This window comes from Zonotrichia leucophrys, chromosome 1 (genome assembly GCF_028769735.1).
Source record: "Zonotrichia leucophrys gambelii isolate GWCS_2022_RI chromosome 1, RI_Zleu_2.0, whole genome shotgun sequence".
Classification (NCBI taxonomy): Eukaryota; Metazoa; Chordata; class Aves; order Passeriformes; family Passerellidae; genus Zonotrichia; species Zonotrichia leucophrys.
The window spans coordinates 2917978-2944725 of NC_088169.1; the positions used below are offsets into that span (position 1 = coordinate 2917978).

The 26748-nt window shown below is 45.4% G+C and overlaps 1 protein-coding gene across 2 annotated transcripts; it reads right to left on the minus strand.

The window, feature by feature from the left end:
- Window positions 1-150: 150 nt before the first annotated feature.
- VPS26C (VPS26 endosomal protein sorting factor C) lies at window positions 151-25938 on the minus strand. Of its 2 annotated transcripts, none has more exons than XM_064705212.1 (8): window positions 25785-25938; window positions 20054-20197; window positions 17544-17693; window positions 10753-10833; window positions 7523-7597; window positions 6608-6739; window positions 3312-3464; window positions 151-1328 (listed from the first exon to the last, which is right to left on the minus strand). In XM_064705212.1, exons 1-8 carry the CDS (start codon window positions 25839-25841, stop codon window positions 1317-1319), a joined length of 804 nt encoding a protein of 267 aa, XP_064561282.1. In that variant the 5' UTR covers window positions 25842-25938; the 3' UTR covers window positions 151-1316. The 2 variants fall into 2 exon arrangements, with proteins under 2 accessions (XP_064561282.1, XP_064561274.1); XM_064705204.1 differs by having other exon boundaries at window positions 6589-6739.
- Between the last annotated feature and the right edge of the window lie 810 nt (window positions 25939-26748).

Consider the following 26748-nt stretch of genomic DNA (forward strand, 5'->3'; position numbering starts at 1 on the left):
AACCCAAAATTCTGAATCCAGGGAGCACCACGTGGATTAGGAGCCCTTGGCCAATTCCAGGGATCACTTGTCCCCCACACTGCTTTGACTCCTCCAGCTGAAGTTTTGAAGTCCTCTCTCATTTATCAGTGTATTACTTACCACAATAATTAAAAATAAAATTGCTTCTGCAGCCAAACACGTTGTTTCTGTGTAGTATTTCTGCTCACTCTGAGTTAGGGGTGAGTAACTGCTCTGCTGTAGAATTAAAACCTAAAAATTCCAGCACTGGAATCCTTTTCAGTTTCTTGTATTTTTGGGGGGCTGCAGCTCTTCCCCAAATTCCCCTGGCCTCAGGGAAAATGCTGAGTTTCAGTAAATGCCATTTTCAGTAAATACCATTTTCAGTAAATACCATTTCCTTCCCCCTTCCCAGACATTGAAATGAATGAAATGAAAAAAATTTCATTTTTTTTCTCCCTGAAACATCAGGGCCCAAACTGGAATTACATTCTCCTGCTGGACAAACCAAAGGAAATGATTTTTCTCAGTTTTCTCAATTCTGCATTTTTAGGTGCTGATCTTTACACTTCTAATTTCCATATTATAGACTGAGCCTGCCTCTGTCCCACATGGAAAATTAATGGAAAATCCACAAGTTGTGGCTGTTCCATGAAAACAACATCCAAACCTGTTTGTGTTGGGAAGGTTATTTCTTGCTGAATTAATTTTCCTTTAAGCTGTACAGTCACAAACACATCCATTAATTCTTCCAACACCAAAATTTCCTTGGTGTGATTTGGAATCACTCGTGTGCCATCCACCAGATCCCACAGCACCACTCCCACAGCTGTGGCACCGTTTTTGGACCTTCAGAGACCTCACTGCTCCTTCTGCCACAATTCCCACACCCTCCCAGCATGGCTGGAATGGGATTTGTGAGTTTTAAGGGGGCTTCAAAGGACTTTAGAACAAATATTACAAAATTAAGCCAAGAGAGGAACTTGCTCCATAATTCTACAAGCTGTAGAAAGCTACAGAATGATTCCTTCAGGATTTTCCTGAAAAAAAAAAATTTGGGGAAACCGTGATTGTTGAAGGCAGCAGGATTGGGAAATGCAGAGAGGCAAAGTCTTGGCCAGGTTAACGGGGAGAGGGAGCACAGGAAAGGAGAGAGGCGGCTCCAGCTGATGTCAGGCATGGATAAAGTTCCACTTTCCCTCAGAGGAATTCCCAGGAAATCCTTCCTGCCGCTCCTGGGGCTGCTCACATCCTGCAGAGCTTCAGGGGGAAGTTCTCTGTGATGAGGTGGTCGTCCTGCAGGAGCACCACGATGTTCACTTCAAACTCTGGGAGAGGGGAAAAGAGAGGGAATTCCATGGGAAACTGAATCCTGGAGCAATCCTGCTTCAACTCCACAGGAAAGCTGAATCTTATGAACAATCCTGCTTCAATTCCATAGAAAAGCTGAATCCTAGGAACAATCCTGCTTCAATTCCACAAGAATTGAATCCTAGCAGCAATCCTGCTTGAATTCCACAGGAAAGCTGAATCCTAGGAACAATCTTGCTTCAATTTCACAGAAAGCTGAATCTTAGGAACAGTCCATCCTCAATTCTACCCAAAACTGAATGCTAGTGGCAATCCTGCTTCAATTCCATAGAAAATCTGAATCCCAGGAGCAATCCTGCCTCAATTCCACAGGAAAGCTGAATCTACCAGCAGGATGAGGCAGCAGCTCCTGAACCTCCATCAGAACCTCAGCCAGGCATCCCAGCCCTGGGAGCATTCCCAGAAAATCCTGCTGTGTTGTAATCTTACGGGATTGTTCCTCTGGATTGTTTTATCACTGATAGATTAAGGCAAACAATTCTCTGGAAAAGAGGATTCAGGCAGAAAAGAATAAAATGGTTTGGGGAAAACACCTCCACCAAGATGGTGTCCAAAGCATGGAATGGGAGAATTCCAGGTCAGACCCATTGCCTGTTTCCAGCATGTAACAGCCTTGGGAAATGAAATACTGGAATGCAACAGGCCTGCAAGCTGGGGAGCAAAAATTCCAGAAAAAAACCTGCTCTTTGTGTCCTGCAAAGCCAAAAATCAGTATCAGATCACTAATCAATCCTAAACAGAGACGGATCAAACAGCCAGGCAGAGTTAATAAGTGAAGGGAAGCAGAAATCAAAATAAATTCAAATTCTCATTGAAAATTGCTAGTGAAGAGCTTAAAGTGGCAAAAAAATATTATTATTATTTTGGGGGAAACCACTGCACACAGATTCTGTGCCAAGAGATTCCAGCAGGATGGAGGGAAGAAATACAAACCAGCCAAGTGGATTCTTGCAGTACTTCTTTGAACAAGTGAGGAAAATCCCTATTTGTTAATAAAAAACATAAATCCCTATTTGTTAATTATTGTTAATAATTTGTTAATAAAACAAATCCCTATTTGTTAATAAAAAACATAAATCCCTATTTGTTAATTATTGTTAATAATTTGTTAATAAAACAAATCCCTATTTGTTAATAAAACAAATCCCTATTTGTTAATAAAACAAATCCATATTTGTTAATAAAACAAATCCCTATTTGTTAATTATTGTTAATAATTTGTTAATAAAACAAATCCCTATTTGTTAATAAAACAAATCCCTATTTGTTAATAATTTGTTAATAAAACAAATCCCTATTTGTTAATAAAACAAATCCCTATTTGTTAATAAAACAAATCCCTATTTGTTAATAAAACTGGATTTTGACAACAATCAGCAGGGAGGAGCACGTGGTGTGGGTGAGAGATTCCCACCCTGCCCAACCTCGCTGCCTGCAGGGCTTTCAGCAGGAGAGGGGGAAACAAAAAAAGAGAAGAAATGGAAAGGGAGATTCTCACTGGTGAGGAAAGGAGGGAATTTTATTCCTGGACTATTCCTCAAGTGTTTAAACACATGATCTGTATTCCAGTGCTCCTCCTGGAATTTTGCCAGGAGTGGCTGCAGCAGTTTGGGTTGGAAGCAGCAGCACTCAGGCTCAGGGATGTGCTGGGCTGCTCCTGCAGCTCCGCTGGGTTTATCCCTCAGTGCCCATGGACAGGAATGGACGTGGCCTCTCCCGTCCCAGGAACGCTCCCCAGGGATGTGCTGGGCTGCTCCTGCAGCTCCTCTGGGTTTATCCCTCAGTGCCCATGGAGAGGAATGGACGTGGCCTCTCCTGTCCCAGGAACGCTGCCCAGGGATGTGCTGGGCTGCTCCTGCAGCTCCTCTGGGTTTATCCCTCAGTGCCCATGGAGAGGAATGGACGTGGCCTCTCCCGTCCCAGGAGCGCTCCCCACTCACCCACTTTGAAGTTGGTGGTCTCCAGGGTGGGGCAGGTGAAGAGCCTGGGGAACACCATGTGGATGGGGATGGGGAGGCCCCTGCAGACGTCGCCGTCGGCGATCTGGATGTTCTGGATCTCCGTGGCGTCCCTGGCATAGCCCTCAGCACACCCTGAGGGGAACGGCAGGGAATGAGAGAGAGCAGCCGGAATTTACAGTGGAGAGATGCTGGAACCCTGCACACTGAGGATGTCAGGCACTGACCCCACAGAACACTGCACTGACCTGAGGGCCTGGAGAAGCTTCCAAAATTCAATAACAAAACTGAGATTAAAGGTGTGGAGTTTGAACAGAAGTGTGTGATAGCACAGGGTGGGAAACTCGGAGTTTCAGGGTTTAGAGTACAGGAATAGACAGAAAGCAGGATGGAGGGTTTAGGGTGGAGGCTGCTCCATCCCTTCTGACTTCACCATCAGCTGTGTCGGACTCTGAGGAGTCACTCACGAGTTTTTCATGATCATTCTTGTTAAACCTTCTGTCTGTATCCTTTCTCTTTCTGTAGTGTAGTTTTAGTATAGCATTTGTTTATATAATATAATATAATGTAATAGAATGTAATAGAATGTAATATAACATAATATATATAATTATTACATTACATTATATTATGTTATATTACGTAATATATATTATATATAATATATATACTATTATATATATTTTATATCATATATATTATATATATTACTATATATAATTATATATAATTATACATATCTTATATTATATTATATTATATTATATTATATTATATTATATTATATTATATTATATTATATTATATAATATTATATAATATTATATAATATTACGTTATATTACATTATATTACGTTATATTATATTATATTAAATCAGTCTTCTGAGAACATGGAGTCAGATTCTCATCTCTCCCCTCATCCTGGGGACCCTCACAAACACCACAATTTTATTTTTACTTTCTTCCCTAGTACAGCCCTGTTATTCCCCCTCCCCCATCTTCACCTGAGCGCCCCTCAATTTCCAATCCACCCCAGCTCAGCGGGACGGGGTCACATTCCCATGGACAGGCTCACATTCCCATGGACAGGCTCACATTCCCATGGACAGGCTCACATTCCCATGGACAGGCTCACATTCCCATGGAGGGGCTCACACTCCCCATGGAGGGGCTCACATTCCCATGGACAGGCTCACATTCCCCATGGACAGGCTCACATTCCCATGGACAGGCTCACACTCCCATGGACAGGCTCACACTCCCATGGAGGGGCTCACACTCCCATGGACAGGCTCACATTCCCATGGACAGGCTCACATTCCCATGGACAGGCTCACATTCCCATGGAGGGGCTCACATTCCCATGGAGGGGCTCACACTCCCCATGGAGGGGCTCACACTCCCCATGGAGGGGCTCACATTCCCATGGACAGGCTCACACTCCCATGGACAGGCTCACACTCCCCATGGAGGGGCTCACATTCCCCATGGAGGGGCTCACATTCCCATGGACAGGCTCACACTCCCCATGGAGGGGCTCACATTCCCATGGAGGGGCTCACATTCCCATGGAGGGGCTCACATTCCCATGGAGGGGCTCACACTCCCATGGACAGGCTCACATTCCCCATGGACAGGCTCACATTCCCATGGAGGGGCTCACATTCCCCATGGAGGGGCTCACATTCCCATGGAGGGGCTCACATTCCCATGGAGGGGCTCACATTCCCATGGACAGGCTCACATTCCCATGGACAGGCTCACATTCCCATGGACAGGCTCACATTCCCATGGAGGGGCTCACATTCCCATGGACAGGCTCACATTCCCCATGGAGGGGCTCACACTCCCCATGGACAGGCTCACATTCCCATGGAGGGGCTCACATTCCCATGGACAGGCTCACATTCCCATGGAGGGGCTCACACTCCCATGGAGGGGCTCACATTCCCATGGACAGGCTCACATTCCCCATGGAGGGGCTCACATTCCCATGGACAGGCTCACATTCCCCATGGAGGGGCTCACACTCCCCATGGACAGGCTCACATTCCCCATGGAGGGGCTCACATTCCCATGGACAGGCTCACATTCCCATGGAGGGGCTCACACTCCCCATGGAGGGGCTCACATTCCCATGGACAGGCTCACACTCCCCATGGAGGGGCTCACATTCCCATGGACAGGCTCACACTCCCCATGGAGGGGCTCACATTCCCATGGAGGGGCTCACATTCCCATGGAGGGGCTCACACTCCCATGGACAGGCTCACATTCCCCATGGAGGGGCTCACATTCCCATGGACAGGCTCACATTCCCATGGACAGGCTCACATTCCCATGGACAGGCTCACATTCCCATGGACAGGCTCACATTCCCATGGACAGGCTCACATTCCCCATGGAGGGGCTCACACTCCCCATGGAGGGGCTCACATTCCCCATGGAGGGGCTCACACTCCCCATGGAGGGGCTCACATTCCCATGGAGGGGCTCACATTCCCCATGGACAGGCTCACATTCCCCATGGAGGGGCTCACATTCCCCATGGACAGGCTCACATTCCCATGGAGGGGCTCACATTCCCCATGGAGGGGCTCACATTCCCCATGGAGGGGCTCACACTCCCCATGGACGGGCTCACATTCCCATGGACAGGCTCACATTCCCCATGGAGGGGCTCACATTCCCATGGACAGGCTCACATTCCCATGGAGGGGCTCACATTCCCATGGACAGGCTCACATTCCCATGGACAGGCTCACACTCCCCATGGAGGGGCTCACACTCCCCATGGAGGGCTCACACTCCCCATGGAGGGGGTATAATTCCCCATGGAGGGCTCACATTCCTCATGGAGGGGCTCACATTCCCATGGAGGGGCTCACATTCCCATGGAGGGGCTCACATTCCCATGGAGGGGCTCACATTCCCCATGGACAGGCTCACATTCCCATGGAGGGGCTCACACTCCCATGGAGGGGCTCACATTCCCCATGGACAGGCTCACATTCCCATGGAGGGGCTCACACTCCCCATGGAGGGGCTCACACTCCCCATGGAGGGGCTCACACTCCCCATGGAGGGGGTATAATTCCCCATGGAGGGGCTCACATTCCCCATGGAGGGGCTCACACTCCCCATGGAGGGGCTCACATTCCCCATGGAGGGGCTCACACTCCCCATGGAGGGGGTATAATTCCCCATGGACAGGCTCACATTCCCCACGCAGGGGAGGCTGCACTGCCCACGCTCACCGCAGGTCTCCACGCGCACCAGCTGCAGCTCGATGCTCCTCACGGCCGCCTCGGCGCTCTCCACCTGCAGCTCCCCCGTCAGCGGCTGCGTGATCACGCAGTTGGTGGAGTTGAGGTGCCCTCTGATCAGGAACTTGGGCAGGGAGGCTCGCTGAAATGGTTGGAGCAAAGAGAAAATGATAAAGGTCAAATAAAGAGCAGATTAAAACGAGTAGGAAATTAGCCAATGGTTTCAAAGTTGGGAATTCAGAAGTTCCTGAGGGAGCCTGAATTGATTTCTGGCACTCTGTACCAGGATTTCTCCTGCAATGTTCTCTCCTGATGTGTGTCCTTCCTGCTGCTCCATCACCCATGGATGGGCCTTTCCTGGCAAGAACGGCCGGAACTTGGCTGTTGGGATTCCTGCAGGAGCTGGGGATGGAGGTGGGGACACCTCCCACTGTCCCAGTGCTCCAGCCCAGTGTCCCACCTTGGGCACTGCCAGGGATCCAGGGATGGAATTCCATCCCAGCCCCTCACAGGAACAATTCCTCATTCCCAATATCCCACCCAAGCCTGCCCTCCTTGAGGCTTCCCAAAGCCACAGAGAGCTGTAAAAAAAGGCACAAACAAGGCTCAAAATCCACATTTTTAAAGGCTCTTGCCTGTCCATGTATAGAATGGTTTCCCTTGCTTCAGTGCCATTTTTCACTCAGGAAAGGAATAAAAATATTTAACCACTCCTGAGCAAAATTCCACCTTCAATTGGTCACCACAGTGCAAGAGATGAAGCAGAATCACTTGATTGCTTACAAAAGTGAAAAAGAAAATGGAAAAATAAAACCAATACAATCTGCCTGATATTCTACAAGATAGAACTCAACCACTCCTCTGGTCTCACTCAGAAACACACAAACTTTACATTTAAGATAAAATAAGAAGAAAATCCTTTTACCTCTTTGACATTTTGCAGAGTTTCAGGAGTGATGGTGAAGTCCACGGGGCTGGGCAGCAGCTTCCCTTTCTGAGACTGCAGGGAGGGAAGGGTTAAACTGAAATCTGGTCCCCAAAACAGAGCGAGAATATTGAAAACCACAGCAGCTGGCTGCCCTAACCCACCTGGAAAAGCAGGAATACCCTCCCCAGCGAAGCAGAGAGGGGGAAAAAACCTCAATTTCCCATTTCTTTAAGTACAAATAAATTCATTGCACACGTCCCTTGGAATGTTTCCTTTCATTATGAAATTTGGGGAGGGGAGATTTGGGAAATTTGCTTCAAATCTGCTTTAGAAATTCTTGTTCTCCAGCAGCAAGGGGCTGATGTGGAACTCTGGGGGAGGATCTGCCCTCACTGCTCAGGAATTCAAACAACTGCTGCTGCCCAGCTGCAGGATGGAGGAGATTGGCACAAGATTGGCTGCATTTTCCCAAAATGACAAATTCTGGCACGGAACAGGCTGGAGGTGTCCGGTTTTCGGCTGTTTGGGTGGCCTGGAAAGGCCCGGGGTGGCCTTGGGGCAGCCGCGTTTCAAAGGAACAGAAGAGGCTTCAGTTCTTTTCTCGGTCTCGGTGTTTATTAATTGTTTATCTAAAAGATTTTCTCTGGGCCCGACAGAGCTCTGCTCAGCAGCCAGCCATGAGCACACTCCCTGCCCTCCGGGCGGTCACCTATCTTTATACCCAAAGTTACGTGTACAATATTTATCATTTTTCCCCAATACCTTTCACCCTTATTGACCAGTGCACTTTTAGTAATGACCAATCCCAAAGTGCCACCATCACCACAGAAGATGGAGGAGAAGAAGAAGAAGAAGAAGGACAGGACACGCCCCAATTCCTCCATCTTACTTCTCTAAACCCCCCTGTACAGAAATCCTAAACCCTGTGTCTCACTCTCTAATTAACCAATCCCTTCACCATTCACCCCGGTGAAACCCTCCTGTCCTCATACAGGTGTCGTCTCCTGTGTGGGATCAAAGTCCAGCCACCAGACACTTCTGGAACATTCCAGGACTCCCGAGCCCCCCAAGGGTGCTCTCGGTGACACCTCAGTCCTGAGCTGCTGAGATCCCACAGGAGGGAAATGGAACACGGAGCAGTGACAGTGAGAATTGTGCGTTCAGCAAAACCCCATTAATCCACCCTGAGTGGGAGATCCGGGAGTTACTGACTGGTGAGCTCGGAAGGGCTGGAGTGGGAACAAGGAACAGAGCCAGGAAACTGCAGGAGATGGGATTTGGGATTTGGCACTGCTCTGACAAGTGAGGCTCATTAGAAATGTAATAAAATACATTTTTTATATATATATAATACATATATATATGGTCCTGTATTATTTATATATTTTATTGGTCCTGTATTATATATATACATATATATATATATATATAATATATATATAAATATATATATACAAATATATATATATATATAAAAATATATATACACATATATACTTTTATATATTATATATATGTATTTATATATATAAATATATAAATATATATATTTCCATATTTTATTGGCCCTGTATTTTATATATACATATATAAGCATATATAGAAATATATATAATATATATATTACATATATGTATTTATATATATAAAAAATATAAATATATATTTTTATATATTTTATTGGTCCTGTATTATATATATACATATATATAAGTATATATATAAATATATATACATATATATTTATATATTATATATATGTATTTATATATATAATAAATATAAATATATATATTTACATATTTTATCGGTCCTGTATTATATATATACATATATATAAGTATATATAAAAATATATATACATATATATTTATATATATGCATATATAAATATATATACATATTATATATATATATGTATATATATATATATATATATGTATTTATATATATAAATATATAAATATATAAATATATATATATAAATATATATATATATATATAAATATATATATATATATATATATATATATATATATATATATATATATATATAAATATATATATTTATATATTTTATCGGTCCTCTATTATATATATACAATATATATATAATACAGGACCAATAAAATGCAGCATCAGATATTGCAGAAAACACTGAAATCTTTCCAACAGGAAACTTGTTTGTAACACCAAACTATATCTTTTTAAAAAGTGACTTTAGAACTAAAATAACATTTCCACCACAAGTCCTGAGTAACACAAAGGATTTTGGTATTGAGGAACAGAAATCAGGGATTTTCACCCAAAGAACAGAAATCAGGATTTTCACCTGAATAAAAATCAGGGATTTCACCCAAAGAACAGAAATCAGGATTTTCACCCGAAGAACAGAAATCAGGGATTTTCTCCTGAGGAACAGAAATCAGGATTTTCACCCAAAGAGCAGAAATCAGGATTTTCACCTGGAGAACAGAAATCAGGGATTTTCACCTAAATAGAAATCAGGGATTTTCACCCAAAGAACAGAACCAGGATTTTCACATGAACAGAAATCAGGGATTTTCACCTGAGGAACAGAAATCAGGATTTTCACCTGAGGAACAGAAATCAGGATTTTCACCTGGAGAACAGAAATCAGGGATTTTCACCTGAGGAACAAAATTCAGGATTTTCACCTGAGGAACAGAAATCAGGATTTACACCTGAGGAACAGAAATCAGGATTTTCACCTAAATAGAAATCAGGATTTTCACCTGAAGAACAGAAATCAGGGAATTTCACCTGAATACAGAAATCAGGGATTTTCACCTGATTTTCTTTTTTCATGATGATGAACAAGAGAATAAACTGAGAGCACTGTAAAACATCTGAAAATCCAACTCCTCTCTGATCTTTGAGAGAGGGATGGGGTTTTCTCAATAGAAGCAACATTTTTGGGGTGGTTTTATTTTGGGGCAGATTTCCTTCATTCCTGTATTCTGGACACAGGGTGGGATTTTGGGGTGTCCTGTGCAGGGCCAGGAGTTGGGTTTGATGATTTTTGGGGTTTCTTCCAACTCAGATATTCTGAATTTACACCTCTGTAATCTCTCGTGTCACCATCACAATTTCCATGGGTTTATTTGGGGATTTTTCCCCCCTAAAAGTGAAGTGGGGAGAAAAAAATCAATCAAAAATTAATTAATGAATTGCAGAAAGAACAGAAAGCTGACTCACTGACTCACCAGGGAGTGCACGATGAACTCACAGGTCTTGGTCAGGTCCTTTGCCAGCAGGGAACGCCTCAGGTCACAGCGCAGGGTGTACTGGGGAGGGGGAAAGGGAAAAAGGGGGAAAAAGGGGGAAAAGGGGAAAAAAGGGGGGGAAAGGGGGAAAAAAGGGGGGGAAAGGGGGGGGGGGAAGGGGAGAAGGGAAAAGGGGAGAAGGGAAAAGGAGAGGAAAGGGGGAAAAAGGGGAAATGGGGGGGAAAAGGGGGAATGGGGAGAAAGGGGGGAAAAGGGGAAAAAGGGGAAAGGGGGGAGAAAGGGGGGGAAAAGGGGGAAAAAAGGAGAAAAAAGGAGAAAAAAGGGGAAAAAAGGGGGGAAAGGGGGGAAAGGGGAAAAAGGGGAAAAGGGGGAAAAGGGGAAAAGGGGGAAAAAAGGGGGGGAAGGGGGGAAAGAGAAAAAGGGGAAAAGGGGGAGAAAGGGGGAGAAAGGGGGAAAAAGGGGGGAAAAGGGGAGAAAAGGGGGGGAAAAGGGGAAAAAAGGAGGAAGGGGGAAGATGGGGGAAAAATGGGGGGAAAAGGGGGAGGGAAGGGGGAGAAGGGAAAAGGGGAAAAAGGGGGGAAAAAGGGGAAAGGGGGGGGAAAGGGGGAAAGGGGGGGAAAAGGGGAAAAAAGGGGGGAAAAGGAGAAAAAAGGAAAAAAGGGGAAAAAAGGGGGGGAAGGGGGGAAAGGGGAAAGGGGGAAAAAGGGGAAAAGGGGGGGAAAAGGGGGAAAGGGGGGGAAAAAGGGGGAAAGGGAAAAGGGGGGAAAGGGGGAAAAGGGAAAAGGGGGGAAAAAGGGGAAAAGTGGGGGAGGGGGGAAAAGGGGAGGAAAGGGGGAAAAAGGGGGGGAAGGGGGGGAAAGAGGAAAAAGGGGAAAAAGGGAAAATGGGGGAGAAAGGGGGAGGAAAAGGAAAAAAGGGGGAAAAGGGGGAAAAGGGAAAAGGGGGGGAAGGGGGAAAAAGGGGAAAAGGGGGAAAAAGGGGAAAAGGGGGGAAAAGGGGGGAAAAAGAGGGGGAAGGGGGGAGAAAAGAGGGGAAAAAAGGGGAAAAAAGGGGGGAAAAAAGAAAAGCTTTAATTCAGATTTCCTCCCTCCTTCCCAGCTCTTTACCCCCCTTCAGCCTCTGTGCAGTGTTGTTGCTGTAATATCCATGTAAAGGTGATTTTTCACCCTGTTTTGGTTAAGGGATTATCAGTGTGATGTATTTTTATATTTTGTACTTTTGTCTTCAGCCCCTGTAATTTTGATTTTTTTTATTGTGGGACTGAATTCCAATTTGTTGGGATATTTCATGGGGAACTTCAGGCACACAGCTGAACCAAAATCAGGCAAGGAAGGGAATTTGTTTCCAATTTGCTCCCCTAAAATGGGAGCAGGTGAAAAACAGAAAGAATTTGATTATCCCAAAAATCCTACACTTCATCTCCAAAAAAAAAAACTTCTCAGTGTCCTTACAGGACAGGGAATTGTTGGGTTTTTGGTTTTGTTTGATTTTTAATTCCTCCCTCACTTGTGGCTCATGGCACAACCACCCAGCAGTGGCTGATTAAAGGTTAAACTGAGATTGAACCCAAAATTCATCCCTAAATTAAGAAAGAGAGGTTTAATTAATCTACCCAGAGGTTTAGGAAGTGTCACAATTCCCTCCTCAGGAGAGCAGGACTCTCAAAGTTTGGCTGAAATTTAAATTATTACATTGAAATGGTATTTTATATTTTATCCAAGAAAAGCTCCACAGAGGAGAGAAAGAATGATAAAATAAAGCAAATATTCCTCACACTGACTGATCACAGCAAATTCTTTGGGATTTGGGAAGCAGCTCAGCCAGGGCTGCACCATTTCTGAATTTCTGACATCCCCACCACAAACAGCAGCTGCTGCACGAGGGGAGAACCCAAAACTGAGCAAATAAACGGAAAGATTTAAAAAATATCCAAACACAGACAAAAAACAAGAGATTTTGTTTTTCTTTTTGTTGCTTCTGATAGGCTGCTGGGGGGTGATTTGGTTTATTAGGTTTTTTTCATTCCAGTGACACCAAACACAGAATTTACCTTCAAGAGATGGCTGAAAAAAGACTTTTCCCCCAAAAATCACCCAAACAACCCAACCCACCTATGGTAAGGCAAGTTTAAACCAAAAAAGATTGAATTTCAGAGCTGTATTTCCTCCATGCAGGTCTGGGCAGGGAATGTCACTGCTCCTCATCCCAAACAATTCCTGATCTGTGTTGCAACACCACACAAAATTCCACATTTATTTGGAATACAACCACACTGGGGTGCTGCTTTATTTTAAGGAAGGGAATGGCAAGAGTTTCCTACAACATCAGGATGGATTAAATTTAGGTTATAGGTGTTCTGCTGAAATATTTCAGGTAAAACATTTTGTTTGTGCCACAATTCCTTAAAGATTTACTGGATAAAGGATGGATGCTCAGTCAGTGTGAAAGGAAAACACCACCAAACTTCATCCTCAATTTCCATGGATCAAATTTAGGTTATAGATGTTCTGCTGAAATATTTCAGGTAAAACATTTTGTTTGTGCCATAATTCCTTTAAGATTTACTGCATAAAGGGTGGAAGGTTCAGTCAGAGTGAAAAGAAAAAGCTACCAAACTTCATCCTCAACTTCCATGGATTAAAGAATAATTAATTAAATTATTATTAAATTAATAATTTTTCCATTGATCAAATTGAGGTTAGAGATGTTCTGCTGAAATATTTCAGGTAAAACATTTTGTTTGTGCCATAATTCCTTTAAGATTTACTGCATAAAGGGGGGAAGGCTCAGTATGAAAAGAAAACACCACCAAACTTCATCCTCAATTTCCATGGATTAAATAATAATTTAATTAATAATTTAATTAAATAATTCAATAAAATAATTTAATAATTTAATTAAATTATTATTAAATTAATAATTATTCCATTGATCAAATTGAGGTTACAGATGTTCTGCTGAAATTTTTCAGGTAAAACATCTTGTTTGTGCCAGCATTCCTTAAAGATTTACTGGATAAATCAGTGTGAAAGGAAAACACCACCAAACTTCATCCTCAATTTCCATGGATTAAAGAATAATTAATTAAATTATTATTAAATTAATAATTTTTCCATTGATCAAATTGAGGTTACAGATGTTCTGCTGAAATTTTTCAGGTAAAACATCTTATTTGTGCCAGCATTCCTTAAAGATTTACTGGATAAAGGGTGGATGCTCAGTCAGTGTGAAAGGAAAACACCACCAAACTTCATCCCCAATTCCTATGGATTAAGAGCTGCATTTTTCCATGGATCAGATTTAGGTTAGAGATGTTCTGCTGAAATATTTCAGGTAAAACATTTTGTTTGTGCCATCATTCCTTAAAGATTTACTGGATAAAGGGTGGATGCTCAGTCAGTGTAAAAACATCACCAAAGTTCATCCTCAATTTCCATGGATTAAATAATAATTTAATTAATAATTTAATTAAATAATTCAATAAAATAATTTAATAATTTAATTAAATTATTATTAAATTAATAATTTTTCCATTGATCAAATTTAGGTTACAGATGTTCTGCTGAAATATTTCAGGTAAAACATCTTATTTGTGCCATAATTCCTTAAAGATTTACTGGATAAAGGGTGGATGCTCAGTCAGAGTGAAAGGAAAACACAACCAAACTTCATCCCCAATTTCCATGGATTAAATAATAATTAATTAAAATATTATTAAATTAATAATTTTTCCATTGATCAAATTGAGGTTACAGATGTTCTGCTGAAATATTTCAGGTAAAACATTTTGTTTGTGCCATCATTCCTTGAAGATTTACTGGATAAAGGGTGGAAGGCTCAGTCAGTGTGAAAACATCACCAAACTTCATCCCCAATTTCCATGGAATAAGAGCTGCATGTTTCTATGGATCAAATTGAGGTTACAGATGTTCTGCTGAAATTTTTCATGTAAAACATCTTGTTTGTCCCAGCATTCCTTAAAGATTTACTGGATAAAGGGTGGATGCTCAGTCTGTGTGAAAAGAAAACATGACCAAACTTCATCCTCAATTTCCATGGATTAAAGAATAATTAATTAAATTATTATTAAATTAATAATTTTTCCATTGATCAAATTGAGGTTACAGATGTTCTGCTGAAATTTTTCAGGTAAAACATTTTGTTTATGCCATAATTCCTTTCAGATTTACTGCATAAAGGGTGGAAGGCTCAGTCAGTGTGAAAGGAAAACATCACCAAACTTCATCCCCAATTTCTATGAATTAAGAGCTGCATTTTTCCATGGATCAGATTTAGGTTAGAGATGTTCTGCTGAAATATTTCAGGTAAAACATTTTGTTTGTGCCATCATTCCTTAAAGATTTACTGGATAAAGGGTGGATGCTCAGTCAGAGTGAAAGGAAAACACAACCAAACTTCATCCTCAATTTCCATGGATTAAATAATAATTTAATTAATAATTAAATAATTCAATAAAATAATTTAATAATTTAATTAAATTATTATTAAATTAATAATTATTCCATTGATCAAATTGAGGTTACAGATGTTCTGCTGAAATATTTCAGGTAAAACATTTTGTTTGTGCCACAATTCCTTAAAGATTTACTGGATAAAGGATGGATGCTCAGTCAGTGTGAAAGGAAACCACCAAACTTCATCCTCAGCTTCCATGGATTAAATAATAATTAATTAAATTATTATTAATAATTTTTCCATGGATCAAATTGAGGTTACAGATGTTCTGCTGAAATATTTCAGGTAAAACATTTTGTTTGTGCCATAATTCCTTAAAGATTTACTGGATAAAGGGTGGAAAGTTCAGTCTGTGTGAAAGGAAAACACCACCAAAATTCATCCTCAATTTCCATGGATTAAAGAATAATTAATTAAATTATTATTAAATTAATAATTTTTCCATTGATCAAATTGAGGTTAGAGATGTTCTGCTGAAATATTTCAGGTAAAACATCTTATTTGTGCCATAATTCCTTAAAGATTTACTGCATAAAGGATGGATGCCTAGTCAGAGTGAAAACATCACCAAACTTCATCCTCAATTTCCATGGACTAAAGAATAATTAATTAAATTATTATTAAATTAATAATTTTCCCATTGATCAAATTGAGGTTACAGATGTTCTGCTGAAATTTTTCAGGTAAAACAATTTGTTTGTGCCATAACTCCTTTAAGATTTACTGCATAAAGGGGGGAAGGCTCAATCAGTGTGAAAGGAAAACACCACCAAATTTCATCCTCAATTTCTATGGATTAAATTGAGGTTAGAGATGTTCTGCTGAAATATTTCAGGTAAAACATTTTGTTTGTGCCATCATTCCTTTAAGATTTACTGCATAAAGGGGGGATGCTCAGTCAGTGTGAAAGGAAAACACAACCAAACTTCATCCTCAACTTCCATGGGTTAAATAATAATTAATTAAATTATTATTAATAATTTTTCCATGGATCAAATTGAGGTTACAGATGTTCTGTGGAAATATTTCAGGTCAAACATTTTGTTTGTGCCATAATCCCTTAAAGATTTACTGCATAAAGTGGGGATGCTCAGTCAGTGTGAAAACACCACCAAACTTCATCCTCAATTTCCATGGAATAAGAGCTGCATGTTTCTATGGATCAAATTTAGGTTACAGATGTTCTGCTGAAATATTTCAGGTAAAACATTTTGTTTGTGCCATAATCCCTTAAAGATTTACTGGACAAAGGGTGGATGCTCAGTCAGAGTGAAAAGAAAAAGCTACCAAACTTCATCCTCAACTTCCATGGATTAAAGAATAATTAATTAAATTATTATTAAATTAAAAATTTTTCCATTGATCAAATTGAGGTTACAGATGTTCTGCTGAAATTTTTCAGGTAAAACATTTTGTTTGTGCCATCATTCCTTAAAGATTTACTGGATAAAGGGTGGATGCTCAGTCAATGTGAAAGGAAAACACCACCAAAATTCATCCTCAATTTCTATGGATTAAATTGAGGTTACAGATGTTCTGCTGAAATATTTCAGGTAAAACATTTTGTTTGTGCCATAATTCCTTTAAGATTTACTGCATAAAGGGGGGATGCTCAGTCAGAGTGAAAGGAAAACACAACCAAACTTCATCCTCAATTTCTATGGATTAAATAATAATTAATTAAAATATTATTAAATTAATAATTTTTCCATTGATCAAATTGAGGTTACAGATGTTCTGCTGAGGTGTTTCATGTAAAACATCTTATTTGTGCCAGCATTCCTTAAAGATTTACTGGATAAAGGGTGGATGCTCAGTCAGTGTAAAAACATCACCAAAGTTCATCCTCAATTTCCATGGATTAAATAATAATTAATTAAAATATTATTAAATTAATAATTTTTCCATTGATCAAATTGAGGTTACAGATGTTCTGCTGAAATATTTCAGGTAAAACATTTTGTTTGTGCCATAATTCCTTTAAGATTTACTGCATAAAGGGTGGATGCCTAGTCAGTGTGAAAGGAAAACACCACCAAACTTCACCCTCAATTCCTATGGATTAAGAGCTGCATTTTTCCATGGATAAAATTTAGGTTACAGAAGTTCTGCTGAAATATTTCAGGTAAAACATTTTGTTTGTGCCATAATTCCTTTAGGATTTACTGCATAAAGGGGGGAAGGCTCAGTCAGAGTGAAAAGAAAACACCACCAAAGTTCACCCTCAATCCCATGGATTCAGAGCTGCCTCAGAGGACACTGTGCAGATGAAATTTCCCATTTTCTCTCCTCACCTGGATGTTGACAAAGACCCCGTGGTAGGTCTCATACAGAACCTTGTTGCCCTTCATCTGCAGCGGGAATTCAAAGGGAATTTCTGTTTTGCCGCTGGGGAGCTTCCCTGGTTTCACCATCTCGATGGTGCTGCTGATGATCTGAATGGGCTGCAGGGAGAAATGCAGACAGGTTTAGGGTGAGACACAGAACCAACAGCATCTGAACTCCTCCAGAATTCCTGCATTTCCACAATCCCTCTTCAGGACACAAAGTGCTGGGATATTTTTTACAATGGATAGAAGCATTAATATTTTGCTCAAGAAAACAATTCCTATTTTAAGGATGCATCACATTAATGACCAAAGAATTCAAGGGAGCTCACCAGGAGCAGCTCCAGCTTTGGGAAGTGGAGATTCATTTCCTAAATGATGACCCTGAATCAAAGCCACTGAGCATCCCCCCTGACCTCTGAATTAATGATTATTTGAGGCAGATCTCTCACCACAAGGAGGATTAACTGTGAGGGGCTGGCTTGGACATTGCTTTCTTCCATTTCTTTTCTCTCTGCAGTTTTGCCATTCCTGTCCCCAACTCCTGGGCTCCCAAAACAAGAAGTGGAGCTGTTGGTGAGCCCAGAGGAGACCCCAAAACTGATGCCAGGGCTGGAGCCAGGCTGGGAGAGCTGACCTGGAGAAGGGAAAGCTCCAAAGCTGCAGGGAGAGCTCAGAGCCCTGCCAGGCCTGAGGGGGCTCCGAGAGCTGGGGAGGGGCTGGGACAGGGATGGAGGGACAGCACCCAGGGAATGGCTCCAAAGGAGGATTGGATGGGATCCTGGCAATGAGGAATTGTTCCCTGGCAGGGCTGGGCTGGAATTCCACCCCTGCATCCCTGGCAGTGCCCAAGGCCAGGCTGGACACTGGCACAGTGGGAGGGGTCCCTGCCATGCAGGGGTGGCACTGGGTGTGATTTAAGGTTCCTTCTGCCCCAAACTTTCTGTGATTCCCTGATCCAAGACCATCCTCACTTAACCAAACCCTCCCAGCAGCCCAGCCTGTCCCTGGGGAGCAGCCCAGAGCCCCCCAGGAGCTCCACAGGTCCCACTCTCTCTCTTGTCTTGTGCCCAGGGACCCCTCCATGGCCTCCACAGGCAGTGACTGATGGGGCACAGCAGTCCAGTTAAACCCAGTCACTTCAACAAAAATAAAATAACACCACACAATAATTACATTTCTTTAAATCACAGATTCAGTGCATCATCCAGTAACCCTTTTTGTTGGAGATTTTTTCAGAGATGGCTCAGAAGGCAGCTGTGAGGAGCAAATTCTCACAGCCTGTTTCTGTAAACAGCAGAAGTTCTCAGGTTGTTTTTAATTACAAGCAAAAGTGACAAACATGAAGGCCTTGAGAACCTTGCATACCAGAGTTCTCAGGCAGCTTTCTCATGGCAGGTGAATATTCTATCTTTGGCTGTTTTGGGAAAGTAAAAGTAAGTTTTGAGAACCCAAATCTTGGTATTGGAAACAAAAGGAGGGGTTGGTGTGTTATCTCTGACCTGTAGTGAGCTCGGGTTTGCAATAGGCATGAGCTTAATTAACACGGTTATAAAAAGTGACTGATTGAGTCAATAAACAGAGTCAGATGCTGACCCAACAAAGGTGGGTCCTCTCCCTCCACTTCAATACCTTTTTACCTATTTAGGCAGTGCATTTCAGCCTGAGATAAAAATCTCCTACCAGTGTGAGTTCCTTCCCCAAAATGTCCTCATTTATCCCTCCCTGGGTGTTGGAGATTTTTTCAGGGATGGCTCAGAAGGCAGCTGTGAGGAGCAAATTCTCACAGCCTGTTTCTGTAAACAGCAGAGGTTCTCAGGTTGTTTTTAATTACAAGTAAAAGTGACAAACATGAAGGCCTTGAGAACCTTGCATACCAGAGTTCTCAGGCAGCTTTCTCATAACAAGTAGATATTCTATCTTTGGCTGTTTTGGGAAAGCAAAAATAATTCTGAGAACCCAAATCTTGGTATTTGAAACATAAGGAGGGGTTGGTGTGTTATCTCTGACCTGTTGTGAGCTCAGATTTTGCAATATGCATGAAGTGAATTAAGACTGTTATAAAAGGTGCCTGATTGATGAATAAAGTGGAGTCGATGCTGACCAACGCAAGGTGGGTCCTCTCCCTCCACTTCAATACCTTTTTACCTATTCAGGCAGTGCATGTCAGCCTGAGATAAAAATCTCCTACCAGTGTGAGTTCCTTCCCCAAAATGTCCTCATTTATCCCTCCCTGGGATATCCCAGAGTTCCTGGAGCCAGCCCTGTGCCCGGGGAGGTGACAGCAGTGACCCCTGTGCTCCCCTCCAGCCTGACCCATCCTGGCACTCTGGGATTCCTTCACACAAAGCTGAGCCTTCCCTGCTCTCCATCCCTTCCCCACCACGAGCAGCTCTGACACCTGGGAGCCTTGAGGGAAAGGTTCCACTTGAGAACAGAGAGTTTTTGTGCTCAGAACATCACCAGGGCAGCCTCACCTTGGCAGTGTTGCAGAAGGCCTCAAACACCCCCACGTTCTTGGCACTGAGCTGCAGATTCACCGAGCCCTCCATGGTTAAGGAGATCCCCTGGTGCTGCACTGTGTCCTTGCTGGTTATCACCACCACCCCAGAAAGGATTTCCTAAGAGGAAAGAGGAAAATTTTTGTTTAAATCCATTTTTTCGTAGTTGTTATCTGAACAGCCTGGAACTGATCTCCGAACTCCAAAAATCTCCTGTGCCCAAAGAATGGGGTAACCTTGTCCTGATGAAGGGATTTAGGATGAGACAGAGAAACAGCAACATCTCAATTCTACCAGAATTCCTGGATTTCCAGAATCCCAAGCTCAGGATCAGAATCCCAAGCTCAGAATCAGAATCCCAAGTTCAGATGAGAGCTCTGCACTTTTGGTTTTTCCTTAAAAGCACCATTCACCTCTTGGCAGAAGTATTAACCTGAGCTTCAAATTCTTCCCACAGTTCCAAGGTTTTTCTGTCCAGGAAGATGAAAAATCCTTCTTTTGGGTCAAGTTGTGTTTGTGTTGGAATAAACAAAAGTTGTGTTTGTGTTGGAATAAGCTGCCAGGAGGAATTGCTGTATGAAAATTGGGATGGTCAGCACAGGAGAGGGAAGAAAAAGCACAACTGGGAAAGGGATGGCCAAGCTGAGGGTGGGATTCAGCTCCAGAGTGGAGCAGAAGAGATTTAAAATATAAAAAATGAACACAAAGCAAGCTTGGAAATGAATCTGGATGAAAGGCAGGAGCTGTGTGACTGCAGGGATGGTGTCACTCATCCCATGAAGGATGTGCTGCCCACAAAAATCCCTTTGCACAAAAATGCTGCATCCTCAAAGTGGTTTATCCTTCCCTTCTCCCACACTGCAGAATCTCCTCACATCCTGAAGAATTCCCAGCTGGACAGGACTGAGAACTGGAGAATTCCCTGAGCTCCTCCCCTGCTCCTTCCCCAAGCCATGGGACACTCCCAACTGCTCACCTTGCACCCAACCTCTCCAGACCAGGATCTCTCCTGCCCAATGGGAATTCTGGCAGATTTCTGTCTTTCCTGGGATGTTGTCACTCGTCCCATGAAGGATGTGCTGCCCACAAAAATCCCTTTGCACAAAAATGCTGCATCTTTAAAGTGGTTTATCCTTCCCTTCTCCCACACTGCAGAATCTCCTTCCATCCTGAAGAATTCCCAGCTGGAAAGGACTGAGAACTGGAGAATTCCCTGAGCTCCTTCCCCAAGCCATGGGACACTCCCAACTGCTCCCTCTGCACCCAACCTCTCCAGACCAGGATCTCTCCTGCACAATGGGAATTCTGGCAGATTTCTGTCTTTCCTGAGATGTTGTCAGGATGTGCTGCCCACAAAAAATCCTTTGCACAAAAATGCTTCATCCTCAAAGTGTCAGCTCAGAGTTTAACACTGAAAACCTGGTGAGCTGCAGGAGAGCAGCACACAGCTCCCTCCACATGTCATTTATCCTTCCCTTCTCCCACACTGCAGAATCTGCTTCAATCCTGAAGAATTCCCAGCTGGAAAGGACTGAGAACTGGAGAATTCCCTGAGCTCCTCCCCTGCTCCTTCCCCAGCCATGGGACAATCCCAACTGCTCCCTCTGCACCCAACCTCTCCAGACCAGGATCTCTCCTGCACAATGGGAATTCTGGCAGATTTCTGTCTTTCCTGAGATGTTGTCACTCATCCCATGAAGGATGTGCTGTCCACAAAAAATCCTTTGCACAAAAATGCTTCATCCTCAAAGTGTCAGCTCAGAGTTTAACACTGAAAACCTGGTGAGCTGCAGGAGAGCAGCACACAGCTCCCTCCACACACTCCATGGTTATCCATGCAGAATCTCCTTCCATCCTGAAATATTCCCAGCTGGACAGGACTGAGAACTGGAGAATTCCCTGAGCTCCTCCCCTGCTCCTTCCCCAAGCCATGGGACAATCCCAACTGCTCCCTCTGCACCCAACCTCTCCAAACCAGGATCTCTCCTGCACAATGGGAATTCTGGCAGATTTCTGTCTTTCCTGGTGGCACAGGATGGTGAAAATGGGTCATGGGGGTTGAGGTGTCAGGCAAACATCCCCATCCAAGCAAGGGTGAGAGCCTGGGAAGAGGAAGTGCAGCAAGTGGGGAATGCTGGAACAGGAGCACAAAGGGACAGCGAAGAAAAGCTGACCTCAATTCTGCACTGCTCTGCTAAGGGGCCTTAATTAGCACAAGCAATTAGGTTATTGCTTTAAAAATGAGTCCAGCTCAGCTCTGAGAAGCAAGGACAGCCTGAAGATGTGAACTGCTTCAACAAAGGAGATGTTTCTGTCACACAGCAACAACTGCAGAGCTGCTGCCTGCACGTGGGAAGGGGGCAGGGAGGGGAAGCATGACTGGAAGTTCAATATCAAATTTGCTTTTGATATTTCTTCAGAAATGCAAAAAAAAAAAAGCTCAAAATTCTGTGCACAGGAGATTCCCCACCTGCAGAGCTGCCCCAGCCCAGGGAGGAGCTGGAGCTGCTGCAGAGCCCAGAGGAGGCTCCAGGATGGGCAGAGGATGGAGCAGCTCTGCTGGCAGGAAAGGCTGGCACAGCTGGCATTGCTCACCTGCACAGGAGAAGCTTTGGGCTGAGCTCAGGGCGGCCTTGCAGGGCCTGGAGGAGCCCCAGGAAAGCTGGAGAGAGACAATTGCCAGGGGATGCAGGGACAGCACACAGGGAATGGCTGCACACTGAGAAATTACGGGTTTAGATCAGATATTAGGGAAAATTTCCTCCCTGGCAGGGTGGGCAGGGCTGGGATGGAATTCCATCCCTGCATCCCTGGCAGTGCCCAAGGCCTGGTTGGACACTGGCACAGTGGGAGGTGTCCCTGCCATGGGTGATTTTCAGGTCCCTTCCATGCCTAATGAAGGTTTGCACCTCCTTTCTCTCCCCAGGAGATTCCTGCTAAAAATCCCTGTTGTATCCCTGGTTGTGTTTTCAACAACTCCCATTGTTGTGTTTTCATCCCAGGCCTAAAATGAATGAACTAAAATTAAACCTTTCCACATCGAGTTAAATTGGAAGGTAAAAACAAAACTGACAGACTGATTGACCAGAAATATCCCAATTTCAGCTTAAAACAGAAGGAATATTCCTTTCCATACCAATAAAAAAATCCATTTAAAAGTGATATGAAACAAGTCAAGTGCAAATCAAAAATGGACACAGCACTGAGAAACTGAAATAGATAAATAAATAAAATCCTAATAATTTGTAATTTTATAATGCACAGAATGATGTGAAAGTGAGACACAGACAGTATTTACCCCTCTGGAGCCATTCCTAATGGGAATAATTCAGCTCTGCCAAAGGCACTCTCTGGATAATCTGACAATTGCAGGACAGGTGCTGCACACCCTTCCTTTCAAATCCAATTTTCCAGGATTAAAACCATTCAATAAATGGAATTTCGGTGGATGGAAAGGATTTTTATGATACAAGTGGAAGAAAAATGAGAGACCTGAACATTGCTGCTGAGCAACTCGGGATTTCTGAGTAAAAATTAAATGATAAAAATCAAAAATATCCCTTCCCTTTCAAGGCACATCGGGCTCTGCAGAGCTGGTCAGGGTCTCCCCGTGACTGCCGGGAATGGGGAAGGACAAAAAGCAGCGCTCGGTCCCAAAGGCAACGCCGGAATCCCGGGGAGACACCGGGAAACGCCCGGGAGCGGGACAGCGCCGGGGGAAGGGATGGGAGCGGGGAAAGCGGCAGGGAATGCAGGGGGAAAGGACACACGGACAGGGACACACGGACAGGGACACAGCGACACAAGGACAGGGAAAGCTCCGGGACAGGCACAGGGAGAGCTCCGAGACACACGGACAGGGACACACGGACAGCTCGGGAACACGACCGGACACACGGACAGGGACACCGGGAAAGCTTTGGGATACGGGGAGAGCTCCGGGACACACGGACACCGGGAAAGCGCCGGGACACACGGACAGGGACACGGGAAAGGGCCGGGACACAGCGACACAAGGACAGGGACAGCTCCGGGACACACGGACAGGGAAAGCTCCGAGACTCGCACGGAGAAAGCTCCGGGACACACGACAGGACACCGGGAAAGCTCCGGACACACGGACAGGACACGGAAGCTTGGATACGGGAGAGCTCCGGGACACCGACCGGGAAAGCTCCGAGACACACGGACAGGGACACCGGGAAAGCTTTGAGATACGGGGAGAGCACCGGGACACACGGCCACCGGGAAAGCGCCGGGACACACGGACACGGGGGAAGCTCCGGGACAATGACAATGACACGGCCACCGGGAAAGCGCCGGGACACACGGACACGGGGGAAGCTCCGGGACACACAGACAGGGACACACGGACAGCTCCGGGACACATGGACACAGAGAGAGCTCCGGGACACACGGACACCGGGAAAGCTCCGGGACACACGGACACCGGGAAAGCTCCGGAATACACGGACAGAGACAGCTCCGGGACACACGGACACAGAGAGAGCTCCGGGACACACGGACAGCTAGGGACACACGGACAGGGACACACGGCCAGACGGCGACACCGCGGCAGCACCGACAGCAGAGGGCGATCGGCTCCGCCCGCCGAGGAGTCCCCGCTGCCAGAGCCGAGCCCGGAGCCCAGCGGGGACCCCGAGGTGTCCCCGACAGGCTCAGGGAGCCCCGGAACAGCCGGGCTGGGAAGGCAGCGCTGGGGATGGCGGAGTCACCTGGAGCAGGGCACAGGAACGCGTGCAGGGGGTCTGGAATGTCCCCAGGAGGAGCCCCCAGAGCCCCTCTGGTCTCTGCTCAGGGCTGGGCACTGCCCAGGGCAGAAGTTGTGCCTCCTGTGAGGGGAATTGCTGGGCTCAGGCCCTGCCCGTGGCTCTGGGGCCATTGCTGGGCCTGGAGCAGAGCCTGGGCCTGCTCTGAGCTTCTGCACACAGGGACAGACAGAGGGACAGACAGAGGGACAGACACAGGGACAGACACAGGGACAGACCAGGACAGACACGGGACAGACACGGGACAGACACGGGACAGACACGGACAGACACGGGGACAGACACAGGGAAAAGCAGGGCTGAGGGCCCCTCTCTCTCCCTGAGTCTCCTTTTCTCCAGGCTGAGCACCCCCAGCTCCCTCAGGGCTTCCTCACAGGGTTTGTGTTCCCAGCCCCTCTGTCCCCTCTGGATGTGCTCAGTGTCCCAAGGTCCTTCCCAAACTGAGGGGCCAGAGCTGGGCACAGCACTCTAGGTGTGCCCTCAGCAGTGCAGGGGCAGAATGAACTCCCTGCTCCTGGGACAGCCCGGGACAGACACAGGGACAGCCAGGGACAGACACAGGGACAGCCAGGGACAGCCACAGGGACAGACACAGGGACAGCCACAGGGACAGACACAGGGACAGGCAGGACTCAGGCCCCTCTCTCTCCCTGGGCTCCTCTCCAGGCTGAGCAGCCCCAGCTCCCTCAGCCTTTCCTGGGCACGGAGCTGCTCCAGGCCCTTGCTCAGCTCCAGGAGCTCCTGGCCCTGCTGTGCTGAGGAGCCAGAGCTGGGCACAGCAGCCAGAGGTGCCCCCAGGGCTGGGCACAGGGGCAGGGTCAGCCCTGACCTGCTGGCAGTGCCCATCCCAATGCACCTCAGGACAGCGCTGCCCTCCCCGGCCGCTGTCCCCGCTGTCCCTGTCGCGACACACGCACCCCATCCCGATAGACTTTCCCGGCGCGTTTCACCCTCACGTCCAGCGTCGTCCCCATCGCTCCGTCACGTGACAGCGGCCTCACGTGACCCGCGGGCGGGGGTGCGTGCAGGAGCCCCGCCCCCTCCACATCCGGGTCCTCGCCGCCGTCACTTCCCAGCCGTTGACGCCGCTTCCCGCGCGGCCGCGCCCACTGCCCCCGGTTGTCATAGCAACGCGCGGGCGGGGTGAGTGACGTAACTCCGTCACCCGCGGGGAACTACGGATCCCGGCGTGCTTTGTGCGCGGGCAGCGCCCGCTGTGGGCCGGGGCGCCGCGTGGACTGATGGGAGTTGTAGGCGCAGCCGCCGCCGCCTCGCACTGCCCGCGAATGTCGCCTGTCGCGACAGTGGGGCGGTAACAATGGGAACCCGAGAAAGGCCTCGCTGTCCTGAAATGTTTCCCTCTGAGTGCATTGCACAGCCGCAAGCACCCATATAAACGAGGAGCGAACTTGTCCCCGTTCTAATTCCACCGGGATTCATCGCTTTGCGTTCCCAAGCACGGTCCAGCCGCGGTGCCCAGAGCTCCCCCAGCCTGAATTCCGATAAATTCAGAAAGGCAGAGCCTTGCAATGCACTCAGCGAGGGATTCCGCCTTCAAAACCCGGAGCAGGGAAATGCTCGGTGCGGGAATGGCCGAGGGAAATGCTGCCATCCCCTCCAGGTGTGGCCTCAGCCGGAATTCCCGTGATTTCAGCGGAACCGGGACTCGTCCATCGCTGGAACTGCGAGTCCTGAAGGAAATCTCTACAGCAAGAGTCGAGTTCTGAATGTTAATGCTTTCCTAAGGCATTGTGTTCACTTCATTCTTCACACATTGTTCACTAAATTAGATTTTATTGAGATTTACGTTATTAAAATAAACATAACCTTGTCAGTGGTGGGATGGTTCTGTCCTCTTCCTCCTCAGCCCTCAGCACCCAA